Source organism: Trichoplusia ni, chromosome 17, assembly GCF_003590095.1.
Source record: "Trichoplusia ni isolate ovarian cell line Hi5 chromosome 17, tn1, whole genome shotgun sequence".
Lineage (NCBI taxonomy): Eukaryota > Metazoa > Arthropoda > Insecta > Lepidoptera > Noctuidae > Trichoplusia > Trichoplusia ni.
In genome coordinates this window covers 4,788,559-4,808,594 of record NC_039494.1, presented here as the reverse complement: position 1 = coordinate 4,808,594, position 20,036 = coordinate 4,788,559, and the positions used below count along the sequence as shown (strand labels likewise).

General features: G+C 35.3%; 1 protein-coding gene and 1 non-coding gene across 5 annotated transcripts in view; one reads left to right on the top strand and one right to left on the bottom strand.

The window, feature by feature from the left end:
• The window catches only part of LOC113502386 (four and a half LIM domains protein 2), a 161,482-nt gene that overhangs the window by 54,488 nt on the left and 86,958 nt on the right, over positions 1-20,036 (top strand). For 2 of the 4 annotated variants that reach the window (XM_026883935.1, XM_026883933.1), the window contains exon 1: positions 16,833-17,136. Coding sequence is in view for 1 of the 4 variants with exons in the window: in XM_026883936.1 (XP_026739737.1) it covers positions 787-872 (86 nt within the window). In the remaining 3 variants the exon portion in view is untranslated. Of the gene's footprint in view, positions 1-786; positions 873-16,832; positions 17,137-20,036 lie in introns of those variants that run through there. The other 2 variants (XM_026883936.1, XM_026883934.1) reach the window with 2 other exon arrangements.
• On the bottom strand, positions 8,580-8,652 carry Trnaa-agc. The gene has a single exon. It is a non-coding gene; the product is annotated as a tRNA-Ala (tRNA).

Sequence of the window (20,036 nt, the reverse complement as noted above, 5' to 3'; positions counted from 1 at the left end):
TATCCGTTATTTTTTAGAAGGTCATTTTTTTTGCAATAAAACATTAACACGCAAAATAATGAAAGCAAAATGCAATAAATCTTAGATAACCTTCTTTTGAATATCATATGTCACATCTATACTTCTATACTAATATATAAACCTGAAGAGTTTGTTTGTTTGTTTGTTTGTTTGTTTGTTTGAACGCGCTAATCTCAAGAACTACTGGTCCAAATTGAAAAATTCTTTTTGTGTTGAGTAGACAATTAATCGAGGAAGGTTTTAGGCTATAAACCATCACGCTGCGACTAATAGGAGCGAAGATACAATGGAAAATGTGAAAAAAAAACAGGACGGGTATAAATCATAACTTACATCTTCTTCTACCCACGGGAACGAAGTCGCGGGCAACAGCTAGTTTATAATAAGCTTGGTTTCGACCCAATATCAATATGTGTCTGTAGGTACTCCATTTATTTAGGTACTTAAAAAGTGAATTAATGTTAATAATAAACACAAGAATTAACAAAAACAAACGACTGAGATATTCTGTGATATATTTTATTTGGTTCTTAATCGGGGTTTGTTTTTAAACTGTATTTTTAGACAAAGAGACACAAGAAACTTTTGAAATACTAAAAAAATCTGCTCTAGTTTATTCAAAACGTATTTCCTGTCTTTAAAACACAAGACTAATTATAAGTTATCAACCAATTACGTTCAATTTCAAGGGAAACCTCTATTGAATTCAGTCTCTACTCATGTTTTTGTATGTTCCTCTCATTCTAAATTCATCTTCTTTTCCAGGGGGTGCGGATAAAAGAAGTGTCCGAAGGCCGGCCCTGTGACAACTGTCCCGAGCTCTGCCCAGGATTCATTCCCCACGCGTGGAGGTGAGTCTCACATATATGTTACACGGAAACTATTATCCGAAACCTTGGAATAGCCCCGAGCGAGGAATGTACCTTGTGCATACAAATAAAGGTGTCTCTTCTCGTCAGAGGCTATCTGTCAACAATAACATGCCTGAGTTTAATAAACTATCGGTTGTTTTGCTAAATACAGATGACGTTTGTTTATTTATATCTTCCGTTGTAGACTATTTAGGGTTCCAAAGGTACTCAAGGGGTGAAAATGGAACCTTATGACTGAGGCACTGCTGTCTATCCACCTATTCGTAATTCTGTCCCCAGGCTTATTCTAAAGAACCGTAATAAGTAAAAGGTTGAAATTTTCACAGATTTATGTTGCCACCTTAGCAGCAAATACTAAAAATAATAGGCGCTCTACTCTGGACAGAGTGATCGTGATTTGCTTTTATCTCTTTTGAATCATATACAAATCATTAAGAATCACTGTCATATTTTATGAAGTAAATTTCCAATATGTATTTGTCCAAAACGTCATTCTAAACGATCTAATTAAGAGTATTGACGTCACACACTAACACCCTACCTGAGAATATCAATGTCTATCTCAAATTGGGGCATCCCAAAACGTATTGTTAAAACCGTGGTTTCTTTTTGTTTTTCGATTATGGTGTCTTTGTGACACTGTGTGATACGCACGTCAATTCCAGTATTGTTTAGAGCACTCTTAATAAAAGCACGCAAGGTTCATTTTCGCACTTCGTCATACCAACTGACGCTGTATCGTCACAATTGGATCGGCATGATAAGCGTGTACGACAGACACAATTGTATTACTCAGTAAGGACTTTCTTTGTACATATAATTTGGCAACGGATACAATTCATTGTTTTTGAAGTCCGTATGCTGCTCTTAATTAGGCGAAATTTAGTCTAATTTTAGATAAAACATTTTTGGAACGTCAAAAGTTGACATCATATTACACTTAATTTTGTACTTCTTGCATTAACCTATTTTCCTTCATAACATAATGCCGTTAATTAAATTTGTTTCGTTTCGAACAAAACAAAACTAAATTACATAAACTGTGTAAGTCCATTACGTTATCACCCTGTGACCGGGTCACAGATAACGTATCGACCATTCACACAACGACGAACGTGATCGAAATCAACTAACGAGCGGATAATCAGCCTTGCGGTGAGGCCGGCGCGTGCGCAGCGCAACACAAAACTGTCCACTCTTGCTCCCGCCGTCACCGCGAACGCACGCCCCTCAACAAAACAATGTGTCTCTCGTTAAAACAATTGGAGTGGGCGGACGTCTACAGACGCATCAAAGGCACCGACAAAGAACCGCCCAAAGAGAAAAAGATGCAGAAATTCCCTTCAAGGGAAAGAAACTACGCTGTGAAGAGAAAAGAGAATAACAACATGAGGTCTCACGTCAATTGCGAAAGTTGCGCCCGCGCAGCTGAGAAAGAAGAAAGGTGATGTGTTGGTGTATCTGTTGAGGATTCAGTGGATCTTCGGATCGATATGTGACATCGAACTATAATTTCGATCGTTTCAAGTTATAAATGGTGCGAAGTGAGAACTGGTTTTGTTAAAACAGACATAACTGTGTAAGTGTGTAGTGTTAAAACGTTTAGCTCAAAAACATTCCAAGTTTTTGCTCAAAATTGTTTCGTAAACGTAAGCGCGGATTGTTTTATTGTTAAACATAATGGCAGGATGTTACCAAATAACTGTGTGTGGACTTATCTGCGTTAATGAGTGTTGCATTTCAAATAACAAGGCTTCTTTATATTTCGGGGCCGTCTGTAAACTGTAATGCCTGATTTTCGGACTTAAGTGTCAAATTTATTCTTGGAAACAATTGATAAATGAAACCTAATCACATGCTGTTGAATAACCAATTGTTTTGAATATTGTAAACGTGTTATGATGAATATTGTGATAATTTGTGTCTGGTTTCAAAGTAGGTATGTTATCAACCGTATTGCCGGTATAACGATCCCGGATGCCATCCAGCCCATTCAATACTCGATCCTATAATATACCGATATGGCTGATAATCGAATGAAGCTCACGATGTTTTGAGATTCACAAAAAAAAATAAACAAAAAATATTTATAAATATTTTGTATAGACGTGAATATGATACATTGATATCTCTGTATACTTGGATTGAATTGGAGGAAGGTTATTTTAAGACTATAAATAAATGAGTTCATAAGATCAGACCACTTTATTTATTTCTCTTGTTATCTAACAGACGATATGGCTATTGTAGTATTGTACCATCTATTATATAAATATAGTGACCTATTGTCAGTAGAGGTCAAAGTTCTGACTGTATCTGCTTCATGCTTGGTTGGACACACTGTTATCATTATAGCGTTTGACTTTTACAGTGATAACAGTTACTATTGTCTGTTAATTTATAACTATCCTCATATTATTGTTATACATTTTTGAGTGCACGGACAGAAGAGTTTTTGAGGTCACAACACCAAAGCCCATGAGCGCGACGTGTCGCGAGTTTGATCCCCGCGTAGGACAAACGTTTGTGTTTATCCACAAATGCTTGTTCTGAATCTGTGTCTTTGTTTCTATTTATCGGGATCGCAGGCCTAGTTTCAACCCACAGAGTTTAAATACAAGCAGACGCGGAGGCAAACTAGTCAGGTGATCCCGATAAATACGCATGAGTGAACCGTTCTCAAAAAACAACACACTACACTTAGAAATGACAACTCAAACGTCATAATCCAATTCTCGTAATTGGATAATGTTGTTATAATGGGATGGAATTTCAATTTCGCAACTATAATTAAACAAACCTAAATCGTCTTGGTTCAATGTTGGCTTCGCTTTTCAAATTAAAAACAAATAAGGTTTGAACATTAAACGAATTTTGCACCTTGTACTTTTGTATTAAGAAAACTTCATTAGAAGAAACTAATTTAAACAATCAGGTATTTCTTTTTTTACATAAACATCAACTAGTTTTTTGCGGCCTGAGTACGACAAGTAATATAGCTGTCAGTAATAAATTATACACGTCAAGAATAGCAAGAAAAACATTTAATTCTGCATAACTGGTTAATCTACTGAATTATTCATAACAAAATTTATTTTGTTCTTTTCGATAATCATCCAATGGTTAATTACTTAGTTTTTCTTCGTTTTGTTATAATTATAACAGCGTATATACGTCGCACTGCTGGGCATAGGCCTCTTTCTGTATAATGAAGGCTCAATGTTTGGAATCCAGGTTTCCTCAGGCTGTTTCCTTCACCGTTTGTCAGTGGAGTCGCCGATTAAGAATGTACATAATATTTACTGTGAAAAGTTGGAATTGACCCTGCACCACGCATTACAAAGCCATGCCCTTTGACGTCACGATACAATTAGTTAATAAACTATTAGAAGATCAATCCTATTACCTGAATACTTGATATAAAATAATAATTACTTAACTGTTATTATTACTTAGGTAATATTATTACGTCAGCAGCAGAACAGGTTCACACAGCGGACAATTGCAAGATCGAGAGATAACGAACTGTTTCTTCACTTGAATATATTTGCATCTCTTTCGGACCATTGTGATTTATAGGGACAGCTATATTGCGATGTCAAAATCAGCTGTTCAAACAGTGTAGCTTAGTACATGAGAGGTTTTTGATATTATTATGATACCATTCAAACTTATCAGCGACATATTTTCAACCTTTTCTTAAGGTCTACTTTCAGTTACATACACCGTGATATTTTAGTCGTCTTACAAAAGCAGCCCAGTTCATGTATCCAATGACTAGAACAAAATAGGTATTTATGAGATCTTAATAAATTTAATTTGCAATTTTTATTCAATATTATAATGCAATTCGTAGTTTTTTAGAAACATAGCTCTGTTGCGAGTGCGGTCCGAGCCTTGTAACAATAGTGAAGGGTGCGGGCTGCGGCGTTTTTATCATTTTTAAGAGTATATGTCAGATTTCTCTTGTTTAATTTTTCTTCGTACTTATTATCTTAGTTGATGATAAAAAAAAAATCGCGCTTAGGGGTATTTTACGTCGGATACATAAACTGGGCTTCTTTTGTAAGACGACTAAAAAATCACAGTGTATATGGCTTGTTAAAAAGTTGTCAATAGCAGGTATTAACTCTTCAACAGAGCTATTAGCCCTAGTCGAAGCAACACGCGGAATCATCATCATCTGCCCATATTCGTCCACTGCTGGACATAGGCCTCCAATTGCACGCCTTCGACACGCTCTGCCAGCCATCTTTCTCAGATGATTCGCAACTCGGACTACATAGCACTATCTCTTTTCTTTGTTGAATCTTGTAATTACGTGGTATGTAAAGAATATTGCATCTCGCTCCCGCAATCGTAGTAGTACGGCTACTGTCAGTGATAATAAATTCCACTGCCCTGTGCATATAACAACATAATATGGAATATTTACTTCAAGTAACTCAATGTTCAATACATTCAACGTGATTACTAAGTAAAACCGACTAAGTCTAGATCAGGGGTTCCCAACCTTTTCTTGGACATGGACCACGTTTAGATTATTCATGTTGTAGGATTAAAACGCTACTCTTCTATAATATGTCAGTGTTTAATATGCCAGTAATTAAATCCCTTGCACACTACCCCGTAACGCGCCTGCCACCCAATGGAAATCATTCAAGAAACATATTTTGACTTAACCGGACCACAGGTTGGGAACCCCTGGTCTTGGTACCACCTAGTCGATTATAACTTGACCTTTACACTTGATAATAACACAACTACTTTACCTTATTCCATTTAATATTAATAGTGAAACATATTGTCTATGTTGTTTACAAAGTTCAGCATTTTGCATCCAAGTCCTCGTGCTCTTAACTATGTGGGGCAGAGTTTCAGTCTTTTGGTCGTGGTTGTTTGCTAAGGATGAGGAAAAGCAGAGGAGTTCGACACACCCATTCTTCTTCTGGCACAGAATGAGCTTCCACCTTTAAGATTGCAACGCATTGCTATATACCGACACAAAGACGCGGATGATGTAGCACGGCAGTTCAGGTTTAGTCAGTAAGAGACTGACACTACCCGTTTCTTCCTCCGGCTGAGTGGGTGTCCAAGAGGATTCTCCCGCCTAACCAAAATAAAAAGATATGCTTCCTCCTGGATCTAACCTATTCGTAGAATGTACCTGTACTACCTAATGTACCTTTTCTTAATATTTATGTCAACGGTACTTTTAAAGGTAAATATAATTTAATTCATTAATTCATTCACCTAAATACTTAAATAATTAGAAATCATTTTGTTGTTTGCGAGTAATAGGGAAGTACAAATGACTCCACAACCTGAATCTACTTTTACATACTCATCAATCTAATAAACCAGTTTTGGACTTCATAATTCAATGTTAAGAGGGAAAAAAATACTATCTAACGTGTTGTAACAAACCAATTAGACAATTACATTACAAATAGACATTAACTCATGGCAATAACCTCAGATAAGAGAATGGTCCCGATAACTATAAATGAAGCTCTCATTGTTGAATAGATAGTAATGTTGACAAACAATTTGGACTTCGATTCCTATGTAAATATTAGATTGTTTCTAAAACGGTTAAAGGGGTAAATTTGAGGAGAGAGAATAGAAATAAAATAGAGAATATTTCACCTTCTGTCCGAGTGAGATTGGTGTCTGAATTGATGGAAGGTGTTCTTCAAGAGGAGGAGGTGGACTGGCGTCTAGCCTTCACAACTGCCATAGATTCAAAATATATAGAAACGTTAGCATTTCCGAAACCAAAGGGGATTTAGGAAAGCGCGGGCCTGCGGACGTCGAGTAATGGATAGTTCATATCAATAAATCATTCAACGCTTGTCCTGAGTCAGGGTGTTTTGTGCATGGGACCTGTCTGTCAAATTCTTTGATGCGAGAGTCGTTTTAAAACGGAAATATTGTCTGGGCCTGCTTTTGCTTTGCTAGTCGCATCATGAAATAGGCGTCATATTACGACTTCTAGTATCTCTTTAGACTCCAAAGTAATCCAATAATCCATTACTCTCCAAAAGGAATCGTGAAATTCTGAACTAAATTTCCTGTTACTCAATTTTCCTTTTCGTAGCTACTTAGGCACCTACTAACTTATTTATTTGTTCTATTAGATACTTACAATATTCTGAGAACATTTTACATATTTAACTCCTTATATTCTCTAAGTTCAACAAATCAGAAAATCCTTTTGCATGGTTATCATAATTTTTCCAACGCCTCATAATACATATATTACGAAAATAAATATAAACAATTGTAATGTTTCCTCTTCTTTGTTATTTTCTGACGGTCCTCAAACTTGAATGTCAGCTGTCAAAATATTTTCAAAATGACATCAGCTAGTGTCATGAGTTGAATGGATATTTTGATCACAGATGATCACTTAATTAACGCCTTAGAATTCAGTATTTTGGAAATCCCACATAGCATTTATCTTTTCATGTTAAACCCTGAGAGGTTTGCGTTGTGTGGCTACATCATATGTAAAGAAATATGTAGGTGTATTAGAAATAAAATATTGCTGAAAATGTGATGGTTTTTCGCTAATTTTCTTTTACAGCTTATTAATGAGGTTGCCTGGTGCCTGAAATTCGAATTTAACTGCATCAAGAATCCAATCTTTCTGGATTTGACTAAATATATTTTTTTATGGGAGAACATGAGGGACGGACTGCCTTTCAGCCCTCCACAACCCATTTCAATGTCTGGCATGGGTTCCAAAATGGACTGATTGTCAGAATTTTTAAAGAATAAAAAAGCAATAGTGCCCAAAGCACGACATCTAAAATGTTTGAGAAATTATAGAAGACATTATATTATTAAGGAAACTGTAATTCAGTGTTTTAGTTATTTTTACCTGTTTATAAAGAAAGTGAGTAAACGAAATAACCTGTTACGACACCATTACCCATACAGAGTCACGCTGTTTACACAAAAACAATAACTAATTGGTTTACACATTTATAATGTGTCAATAAATAATTGCCTATTAAAAATACATCGCACCTCGCGTATGTGATATAGCCATCTCTTACTAATATACAGCGTGAGAAAAGGACAACAGTAGATACAGAAGTCCGTCAAACAGATTTCACCCTTCTGTTATGTTATGCGTGTAAATTGAATGAGAATCGTATTATTAATTTAATTTGAGAAAACTATTTATTTCTATCCTTTTCTAAAAACATGCAAATGACGGAGATACCAAGTAGATGACAGTTATATTTTTAGGTTAGATTTATCTTCCTTGCTTCACCTTTTGCATTTATAACGAGGTCTGCGTTACACAAGCTAATGGAATGTTAAAGTTAAGTAAGATACCCGCTTGTCTAGTTTCAGCAGGTAACTTATAAAGGCATTCATCATTTAATTAAATATTGTATTTATTTGTGATCTTGGAGAAAGAGAAAAATGATAGTAAAGAAAACAATGTTGTAAGTTTGGACATTTCGCAAGCCTCTAATGGTTCTAACCCTCTGGTCTCTCTCTCTAAACCTCTCTGGTTTTTCAAAAACTTGGATTTCAACTCGTTTAATTCTGAGGTATAAAGCAGCAGTATTGTAGTTTTAGATTATGTTATAAAAATAAGATTTAATAAAAAAAAGCTTCTATAAAAATTGATATTTTGGCAAAAGTTCTTATATTCTTTGCGGGTATTGGAGGCGCCGGGTATCGATCCCGGTACCTCTCGCATGCTAAGCGAGCGCTCTACCATCTGAGCTACGCCCCCGGTGAAATATAAATTCAAATTACCCTGTGCATTCTGCAAGGTGACTACTATTTTTGCTCTAGTTTATCTTTCAGATCGATATTAGTACACGATACAACTGTTTTGCTGTAAGTACAGGCTTTTTAAATTTGTTCAGCACTATCGTATCTCAGATGCCCTTTAAATAATGTTAAACGTCTATGACATGTCGTTAATTTAGAGCATAAGTGGTACTTTTTGCATACCTCCTTCATCGCAATGTTTGCCCTTGACTTGACTTTCTGGTGATGCTGTTTTCAAACTAATATTATACAGCGGTCAATTTGTGACGTTATAGGGATAATCTCATAAACTGCTGAACCGATTTTGAAACATTCGTACCATCAGAAAGCCGCGTTTTACCCTGTTATTGCCGGTATTTTGAACCACAGAAGAATGCTTATTTACGTGTCAGTTCCCAGTATCGTATAGTAACGAATTAACACATAGTGCCCAATAAATTGCGCAGTTTTAACGCTTAAACTGAATGTACACGAGAACGATGACACAATTTATTTCTATGCGTCAATAAAGGTTGATTTGTTGGAACAAACGGTGGCACAATAAAATGTATGTATTTCTATATTGATCTCAATTAAAAGTAAATTGAAATTGATGTAGTCTACTTGAGTAAGCAATGAATTGGGTGTTGAATTCAAGTGCATTTGTTAAAATATGTTGACAGCAATGAGAAATAGAACGCTAAATGTCAGTGGAGACAATTAATAATGTGACTACATAAAAAAAGGGATTTGAGAGCCATTTATGTATAAAATATTCCTCAACAATTTAATACTCGGGCCCCGGTAGTTTGTGTCTGTACACACAGTCACAAAGACATGTAGACTCAGGACAAGCATTCGTGGATCACACAAATGTTTGTCCTATACGAGGATTGAACCTGCGACATGTCGCGTTTACTAAACTTGGCGTGGTGACCTCAACCACTCATCTATCCGTGTGGTAGAAGTAAGATTTCTTTAATTAGTGGTAATATTTATTTCTATAATATAACATATTATTAGATGCTATCTCGCAACGGATACTCACATCCTTTAAGAGACAGTGTCAAATTATATTAACTACATATGTATAAGTATATTTAGCCTTTCAAGTCTGTTTCTATTTATATTCTTACCATAAATATAAAGGCACGACTTCCAACTTAAACCAATTCGCGTTACAATTCACATTTTAAAATAAATATTTTGTCATATCATCATACGTCATCATAATTGATCTTGTCAATATTTCTTTATGGAAATGTGTATTTTTATGCATAGTTATATACAAGCGTTTCAATAAAGACAGGTCATATTTAAAATCCTTTCTGTATCATTTAAACAACCAACTTTATATTTGCTTAATACCGACTCACGCGAATTTATCGGGATCGCCCGACTAGCTCCGGACCCAAGCGAAGTGTATGCCGAGCTAACGCGGCGCCGCCATCGCAAATCGAATCTCGTTTGGTGGACTTGTGTCCGAAACGTATAGTCTGCCTTATGATAGTTAATTTTACGAGAAAGAAATGCTCTATTTCTACCAATCTCCTCTCTCCCATAAACTCCCATTCAAATGTTTATCAGCTGTTTTATATGTAATCACGGTATGACTTGTCGCAACGTAACACAAGAGTAACTATAGTTGCGATAGTGATTGTTGCTGTAACATAACCAAGTTACTGTTTACTGACCTTGGTCACTTTTGCGAAATGTGACACCTGAAGGTTCAATCAATTAAGGAGCTGGTGCTCTGAAACTCGATTCTAGCGCCAATTCGTGCAGTGGCATAAGTTGGAACTACACTCGATGGACGCAATAATAATCGATCGCTAATCGACTTGAGTTTGGTTCGATAGTAACTTTTTAGGATTGATTTAAGAACCGAATCAAATTCAAAAAGAGAAAAATAACAATTCCAGGTATAAAATCTGCAGTTAAAATTTTATTTAAATTATTATGACATCTGTATAGAAACTAGTAGTCGTAGCCTTTTTAAAATTAAGCACCAAAACTAATGTTCATGCCAAACTTTATCAAGTCGCTTGCACAGTTTAGCCTTCAAGACATTACAAACAGCCTGATTTGCTTTCGAAAATCTCATTTGCGATTTCAGCAATTGAGAATGCCACATAAGTGAAACTTGCAATTATTAAAACGAGTTGCGAGGGGAAAGCAGACCTTCGTATAATCTCTGTTCCCCTTTTTTTTTTTTGAAAAAAGAGACCCTCATTTAGTCCTTGTGTCGCGGGGGATTTCTCAAACATTGAAATCACATGCACAAAATCACCCCGACTCAGGACAAGCATTCGTGGATCACGAATATGCTTGTCCTCCACCCCACCGCGGAAGACAAAATGTCTATGTCCTCCGCGGTGATCCAGCCCGAGGCACATTGAGCTCATTGGGTTTGGGGTGGCGTCCTCAACCACTCTTCTATCCGTGCAATCAAAAATTGCCAATCTTATTAGACCCCGTAACTAAAGTGTTAAAACCGATCTAGTGATGATTGTTCAATTTTAGCCTATTGAACGAAATCCTCTGTGACGCGAGTCCGAATCTCACTCGAAGGGTCTTTATTACCCCAGTCCCCATTATTATTTACCGAGAATCAATAAAAGCAAAATAACACATAAGTCTCTCATATTACTAATTGTCGTTTTGTTTCCAATATAATTAATGTGATTCTAATGTAGGTGGCATAATATCTGAGTCCGAAGTTCATTTACTATAATCTTAGTACAGTTAGTACAAACTACAATTACGTTATAAGATCCGGTAGAGTTTTCCATGTGCCATGTGGCTATAAATTGTTTTCCTGGTTACTCGCACATGTCATCGGCCTAGCCTTTTCCCAACTATGTTGGGGTCGGCTACCAGTCCAACCGGTTTCAGCTAAGTACCAGTGTTTTACAAGGAGCGACTGCCTATCTGACCTCCTCAACCCAGTTACCTGGGTAACACGATACCCCTTGGTTAGACTGGCTGTCAGACTTTTTTCAGCTTCTGACTATCTGTAACGACTGTCAAAGATGTAGGAATAACACCCGGGACCCACAATTTAACGTGCCTTTCGAAACACGGAGGAACTCGTTATGACAAAGATGGTCACCCATCCACGGACCAACCGCGTCAAGCATAGCTTAACCTGTGATCGAATCACTTATGCGGTTATAGCTTAGCCACGAGCACATAATTAACCTTTAATACAAAACAGACTAAATTGTAATGTCTCCCTCCGTTCCAGAGCTATGATGCCAGAGACAAAAAAACACTCGTCAAACATATAACACCCCACTTTTTACGTCGGGAGTCAAGAAACAAAATATTTTATAACATGCGCTTAGCAACTATAAACAGCTGATGACATAATTAGATGCTAATCGCATTAATATTCAATTGTTTGGTGAGGTCAGTTCATTGTTTTAATGAGATACCAACAATGAGTTTATATCACAAACAAAAACTATTGTCAACTGATTATCTAAACCTTCTTACATCAGCTGATTGTCTAAATAAGATTGTTAAGCTTCTTATTTGCCTCAGTTACTTAGCTCTCTTACTCTAGTTTTACCGCGCGGTTTCATGTGGCCCAGAAAAAAGAATCGTAGAACATATGTATGTATGTATCCAACTGATACAGTGGGATAGGTAAAAAAATGTAGCTAGAGGCTTCGGCTACATACAAATAAAGTTATTGTAGCTGTTGAAGAATGACAGCGAAACAACTAAAACAGAAACTCTGAACTAGGAAGCCTGGATTACGAGTACTAGATAAGTGATAAACATACTCATAAACAAATACATACACATTATAGATAGGTTACATCCAGGCACAGTGAGGCACACAAACATGAATCCTGGCTGGGAATAGAACCCACGACCTCCAGTACAGCAGCTGCCTCTAACTTTTAGACTAATACACTTCATATAGTAATTGTACATTTAACTAATAAAAATTATAATAGGAAAGATGAAACTAAGAATATGACTCTATATTAATCCTGCTATGCTATGCAAATGACATTCGTCGTGATAATTAAGCGACTGTTACCCAAAATAATGATATTCTAAAGACATGACAACAATTAGCACCTATTCGTTTCCTGATAGTTACAGAGTAAGAGAGTGTTGTAACATCACGTATCCCACAGACTTTATAGCTTCCGTTTATCTTAATGACTATTATGCTTCAACCAATGGTAGGAAGTTTATTGATAGCTGTCTGTGTTACTTCCTATTTAATATTACTGTGTTGTTTGCTGTTAACGAGTATTATTGGTAGACAATATGTGACGTGTTTTTGTGTTTTCGTTTTACTTGTGGTGATAGTTCTTGCCATAAGAGAGTCTATCTAGACGTTAAGCCTGCCTTAAAATTGGATTACGCTGACAAATCGCGTAAATGCTTTGCACTAAGGAATCTATAATACTCGACATACTTTTTTTTTTTTCAGCCATTACTTTCCCACTGCAGGGCAAAGGCCTCCCTTAGGTTCTTCCACTCTGTCCGGTCTATTGCTTTTGCCATCCACTGTTTGTGGTACGCATCCACATGATGCGACATACTTAGGTACTTACAAACATTAAATAAATAAACTACAATATTTTTTTCACGACCGTTCTTCGGATTGTTACCGTTTCTTTAAGTAACTATACTGATGGAGAATTAGGCACGTCACAAGTCGCAACCGCCACCATTCTCAAAAAGATTATACCCGTTATTAATTTATTTTGATGCGAAATCATATCACATTATTTAGGCCCTATTTTGGCTTACCACGGCACTTCTCAAAGCAATACTGTAGCTTTGTTGTTGTCTTAACAGAAATATTCGTTTATTCCACGCAACAAAATATTTTGCAATCGAAACATTAGTGCAGTAATTAATTAGCATACAATGTGCGTGTTCGATACTCTCTCTCGACATTGCTTGCCGCTACGAAAGACAGCGACCCCTGAGTTTGTTAGGACATTTCTTCTCATGGCAGTCAGATAGGATATGACGACTTCACCATTCTTTGGTAAAAGTGATGATATATCTTACTTACAGAATAAATAATTTCATTCATTTTCATTGCACTACGTTTTAATGTTGACTGTTTTTTTATCTGTCTCATAGATGAAAAATGTTTTAGATGTATTATTTGATAATGGATCCACGGATTTATTTGGTCCCCAACAGTTTTTTTAGCCTTTTTTTGGTTCCCGGTTTAGTATTAATTTTTTAACTTACTTGTACAAAAACCTTAGTGCCGCTAGTCCGATTCGCACTTCATTGATTTTTACTTTTTACTGTCTAACCGACAAACAAAATATTTATTTTGAATTTTAGTGTAGTAGCTAATCAAAATATCCATTAAAGCTCCGGCCAGCCCATACTTAAATTATCTACAAAAAATGACACAAATAAACAGAATCCACACGTCAGTTTTATTGCTAAAGCATTATCGTATTACGTCGAGGCCATCGTATCAAGTCGCGACAATCTAAATCCATCCAACGGAACCATTTCAACAAATTGATATGAATAATCAAATTAGATATAGAGTAGCAAGAATCTAGCAATTCATGTAATTGCCTATGTAGAGTCACCCACACAAGTTCGACCACCAGCAACTTGGATGCATTATGGAAAATCGACCTTATTGTGTCGGTAGCAAGGTGATTTGTTTTTTTTTCAGTAATAGTGTGATCGATACGTGTGCGGTGGGTTGTAAAATATTACCAATGTTTATTGGATATTAACACGCCTTACATCAATGAATATGATTAACTTTGAGGGAGTTAATCACACTTATTCTTCCTTAATATTTATAGCCAATTTATTATCTGTGGAACACTCAATTTGCGAATTTTACACTTCGCATCAGGAAGGAACGGTTATGAAGTATGGACTACCTTGAGTTTAAAACAGATTTTATTTACATTTTTAATAGTGGAGACAGGTAGTAAAATCGATTAGCGACTTAGTTGTAAAATAATCCAAATTGAATCTGTTGAAAAAACTAGTTTGAGTAAATTGAGAGAAACGAATTATTTATTTATTCGTAAATAAGCTATACTAAATAAACGTATTGCAGATATGTAATATTTTACATATTAACATATCTGCAAATAAATATCAAATAAATAAGAACTAAAAGCAAACAGCCTAAAAAGACAAATGTCTGTGTTTGTGACGTTATCCTAGGATCTTTGTATATTTCCAAGCAATTCCTATTAATTTATAGTCTGGAAAGAATAAACGAGTTCTTCAAGGCAACATTTCTCCTAAAGACTCATTTAATTTGATTTTTTTCGTATGGAGACTATATACTGTATCTTCTCCCAAATGATTCAAGCCTTTGTTAACTTTACCGGATTAGGTAAAATAGCTTTTTTAATTTATCATAGATTAATTCTTTACTATCACACGGTTATTTGTTAACGTGTTACTAGAAAAGTACTTAAGTTCGAGACGTTTAGAAGCCGATCTTTTGACCATATCGTTGATATACCGATATCGGAATGTAACGAAATCCAATATTTACGATGCTCGTTACTCGTAAAATAACAACATTATTATTATAATGACTCACTACAAAGGACAAAGAACTAAGATGTTGTCGTATTGTGTTTTGGCGCGAATTTCCTTAGTCTTGAGAGAATTAGTCATCATTTTCTGCTGCGCACAAAAAAAATAATGAGTAAACTCTTAGTAATGCCATCTATGAGTCAGTAGCGGAAGCGTGAAACGAAACAGAGCGACATCTGTTGTGATTTTAGTGAAACTTTGTTTGACGTTATTCTGCAGTTGTGTACTAGATGGCGCTCCACTATATTTTATAGGTAACGTTTTAGATTACAAGAAGTAATTTTCGTTTAACTATTTTCAACCAATGCGGGTTACTGATAACTGCAGCAATAAACCTGTTTTTAGATAAGTATAAACAAAATATATTAACCCCACATCACAAATAACATTTTCGTTGAATACCGAATTACCAAAATGTTGAGTACAACCTATAAGTATAATTTGAATTTTGTTTCTTTCTCTTGTATTGAATTAATTATATTATTGTCAAAATTTTATTAATATAAATATATAAATACTTATTCCTATTTTAATTTAACAGGTTGCGTTAGTGGTTTGCTTAAAGTCCTAGACAATTAAAAAATATAGATTTCGAATGCAACTTACTAAACTCATGCTGATTATTCATACATTTACTAAGTAACGGCGAAAAACGTAACTAAATAGATAAAAAATATAAAAATATTTATTTTTTAAGTAAACAGCACCCGAGCTGTCGCGATAATGTTAGTGCATGATAAGATAGCGTCGTCCTAATTCCCGCAGCCTAATTGTTTATTAAACTGATAGGTTATTATATTAAGCGGTAACATATTTTGTGAATATTGCAAAAATAATTAATTACGAAGGTACTATGGTCATTTTGGAGCGGGTTTACCGCGTTATACATTATCATTTATATACCTGGATCAAATATTATATATTATACACTTTTTGAAAAGCAATAGTTGAGGTTCTTATGTTTTTAAATAGAATGACCTTGGTTTCAGACAGAGGATACTCGGGACTATTTCAAATAAAGTAAATGAGAAGAACGTGATGAAAACAATAAACCTTAAGAGGCTAAGATGTCTGAAATTACTATAAGAAGTCATTTTCTGTTTTAGTTAAGAACAAATGTCTATCAACTGCAAAACTGTTAATTAAATAATGTCCTACCTACTTTCTTAAAAACCTCTTAAATTTGAAGCAAATTGAAAAGCGTGGTTAGCTTTACCTGCAAAACATTGATGTGTACATTAATCTAACTCCGTCAACACTCGATCTAAACACGACAAAGAATTTAAAACTGAAGCAATCCATTGTTTAGATACGACTCCCTATCAGTTGGCATTATCAACACCGGCTATGACATCACCCACTCTGCCCTCAGACGCAAGATTATAACATTCATCACTGCAAAAAAAAAAAGCAATTTGCCAACATACTTAGACATGTAAAGTACGAAAAAATACAAACAATGAGAGGTCACGCTCGATTGGTCGCTCACACGTTCCGCAAAGCCTAATCCCTTGAACTTGAGCGAGCGGAACGGAGGTAAACAAACGTCGGGTAACCCGTTGACGAGTATTTGTCATTTGGAACGCACGCGACTCGCTAGCGCCAGTGTCGTTCGCGCGCTCCGCGATAAATCCGAACGCGACGTAAAATTCGCAACTAAAAAAAACAACAACAAAGCATTCCATTTTCGAATTTCAAACAGTTTAGTGCATTCGGCCAGTGAGGAAATAGATTATTTATAGTGTGTGTTGGTAAATTGAGTGATTGTGATTTCTATGGTGTCAATTTAAAGCCGTTGTGGTCCATGAAGGAAATGACGGCAGAATGACCGATAAGAGATGATACTGCCAGTTTGACGCTGGTTGAAAGCAATTTAGAGATTTCGTTGGTAATTTTTGTTTTAAATTATTTATTTTTTACTTTGAATAAGTTTTAAATATCCGTACATTGCATAACAACGAAAAAAACTGCGCTATTCGTTTTTCTTCCGAACTTCATATTTCTTTCTGCTTATTTATATTTTGATTTTACCTAACTTTCTCACTAGAGTGTCGTGAATACATTTTATATTAAAACAAACTCGGTCTCAACGTACGTAAGTAGCCGAAGCTGTTATTACTCCTTTGCTAACACTGACAGTCAGTTTATAATTACTTATTCCCACGTTTGATTAATCATTGGAAGTACTTAACCCCTATCTGTCCATTGTTGTCAACAAGTAGCTTTATTTAGGCAAGAAGCTAGGCTATTAATGACTCCAGGTAAATAATAAATCCGTTTGCATATAATAATATGTATTAATATCAACTGATGATTAATCAAGTAACGATTAGTTCTTAATTCGATAAGAATTTACATTTCATGCCAGTAATGTTTACATATTAGGCAGGTTTGTGATACTAGAAATTAATTTGTATTTTAATTAAACATTGGCACTTATCAATTCATCGATGAGTAAATAATTCGAAATTCAAATCAAATTCAGTTAGCTAGTGCGTTCGAAATTTCAATGTTTTTATTTATAAAGTCTGTTGGTATGCCTACTATTTGCCATTGTTCTAAAATCTCGTTCGTTATTTGAATTCCGTCATATTTGTGTTCTATAAACCTACGGAGCGCTGTCGGTTATAATCTGAACTGAAATTGAATGAGTTACGATCGATTTTGATTTGTCAGTCAACCATGCGTCCTGGCACCTGTGGAAGGAACGTACGAGGCGTGGATTTCAATATTCTTGGTTCCCATCACATGGAAATAGCTACGTAATGACGAATCGTGGGTAATACCTCCGTTTAAATTCACACCATCTTCGAGTAGAACGGCTAGGGTAGGTAAGGTAAGACTAAAAAGTTAAGACATTTAGGTCCTCGCTCCCTTAAATTCGGAGTGTTTATGTCTTAGTTGATTGCAAATAACCTCTTTAGTAGTTACTGTAGTTACTGTAGGTAGGTACTTGACTGCGATTTACGATGCGCCTTATTACGAAATGGGACTGCTTTTTGGTATATTACGGAGATATATCTATCTTACGAATTCTAATACCTACCTAACTTGATCTTTGTGGTTGTTGAGAATAGGTAGACAAATGAATTGAGTTTTTCTCAATTATGGCTTCTAGACGTGATGTAGATAGTTTGTTTGATTGTTTGCTTGCTAGTTATTTATCGTATACCTAAATGATTTTTGCAAAAAAAACAATCAACAATCAAACAGTCCACTAACGTTTTTACATGAAGTGTGTTTTTTTTTGAGTTTGGAACTCTCACAAGGTCAAAAAAGTCGTAAAGGTTACCTTTAAATAAATAGTTCAACTGTTGTCATATAAAACAATAACAGTTACATTGAAAATGGTACAATATAAGGTTCAGAAGTTAATAATGTTACAAAATACTAACAATAACGCGTTCCATCGCAGTTCGCGAGTACATTTCTTCCGCTCAGTGCGGCTCCACTGTTTGTAAACTATCAAACGTTTGTCAAATACCATTTTCGCAATTTTCGAGTGTTTGAAAAACATACATGCACAATGTCAAACAAGTTTGACAACTTTGACGTCAGTTTTACTCACCGTTCACGCTATTTGACACATACATGATTGAATTGACAAACTAGGAAGTTTTGATTTTAGAAAAAGTTAGCTATAGCTACATAATCTTTGTAAACAATGATAATTTGGTGAAACAAAACCTACGTAATAATGCTACATTTGTTTATTTACCGCAATAATTATTATTTGTGTTTCTGACAGCTGTCAAATCTATCACGTAGATATATCATTTTTTTTTCAAGACTATATTGCATTCTGCCTATAACGAAATCTCCTTTCTAATTTCCAAATGCACTTTTACTGTGTTCCAAAACAGTTACCGCTTTTTTCGATAAAATGTAACCTATGTACAGAATATTATTTCCCCTGTAGTAATTTTATACGCGATGGGAATTAGTTGTGAATAGTTGGCAGTGAACGTGCGTCGATGCTTCATTCCCGGCGTGATACATGGTGCTATCTATCGCGGTTTTCAGGGCACCGCCGACGTTTAGTTTTATTAACAGTGTGTGGGCATTTAATAAATGTCGTTAAATATTTAATGTCTCAGGAAATTGAATTTCTTGTGGCCTATAAAATTGTGGCCAATTTTCTACCTTACAATATAAGATATAGAAAAAATATACGTGATCATAAGAAAATCTGATTCTAGCTCATCAATCGCTTTAGCGTTTATTTACCATGTGATGAGATACTCAAATTGGGATTGATAGCTGACGGACCATAACCTTATTTTCTTTCTAAAACAGTGTACTACTAAATTAAAGTAATTTCTACGTTACTACTATAACACATAAGAACACGTACACCTGAGTCATGCTTTCACGACTCTGACTCAACTGCTTGTTTTGGTAAAAAAACAACCAAAGGCATTTTATGACTGGCCAGGAATTATTGGAATTTTTATCTTTCGAATATTTGTAAATGGACAGCTGTAACGGAACGTTTAATGATTCGTAATTGGAACGTTATTTCGTCGACGGTATTGACGTAATTGTGTTTTAAATCAGCCTGGATTTAAAATGATGCTTCGTTCCAATTACGATTTCATTAACGTTCTTTCAACAATATTCGAAACATAAAAAATTCAGTAATTCCCGGTCAGTCAGGTAATTTTGTTTTAATAATTGCATAATCTCATGTAGCAGGCTCCTGAGTTATTACATTTGTTAATAAATAAAGACTAAGATGAAACAAAAAATATACATAATTCAAACTTCATCAGATTATTTATTTTTGTC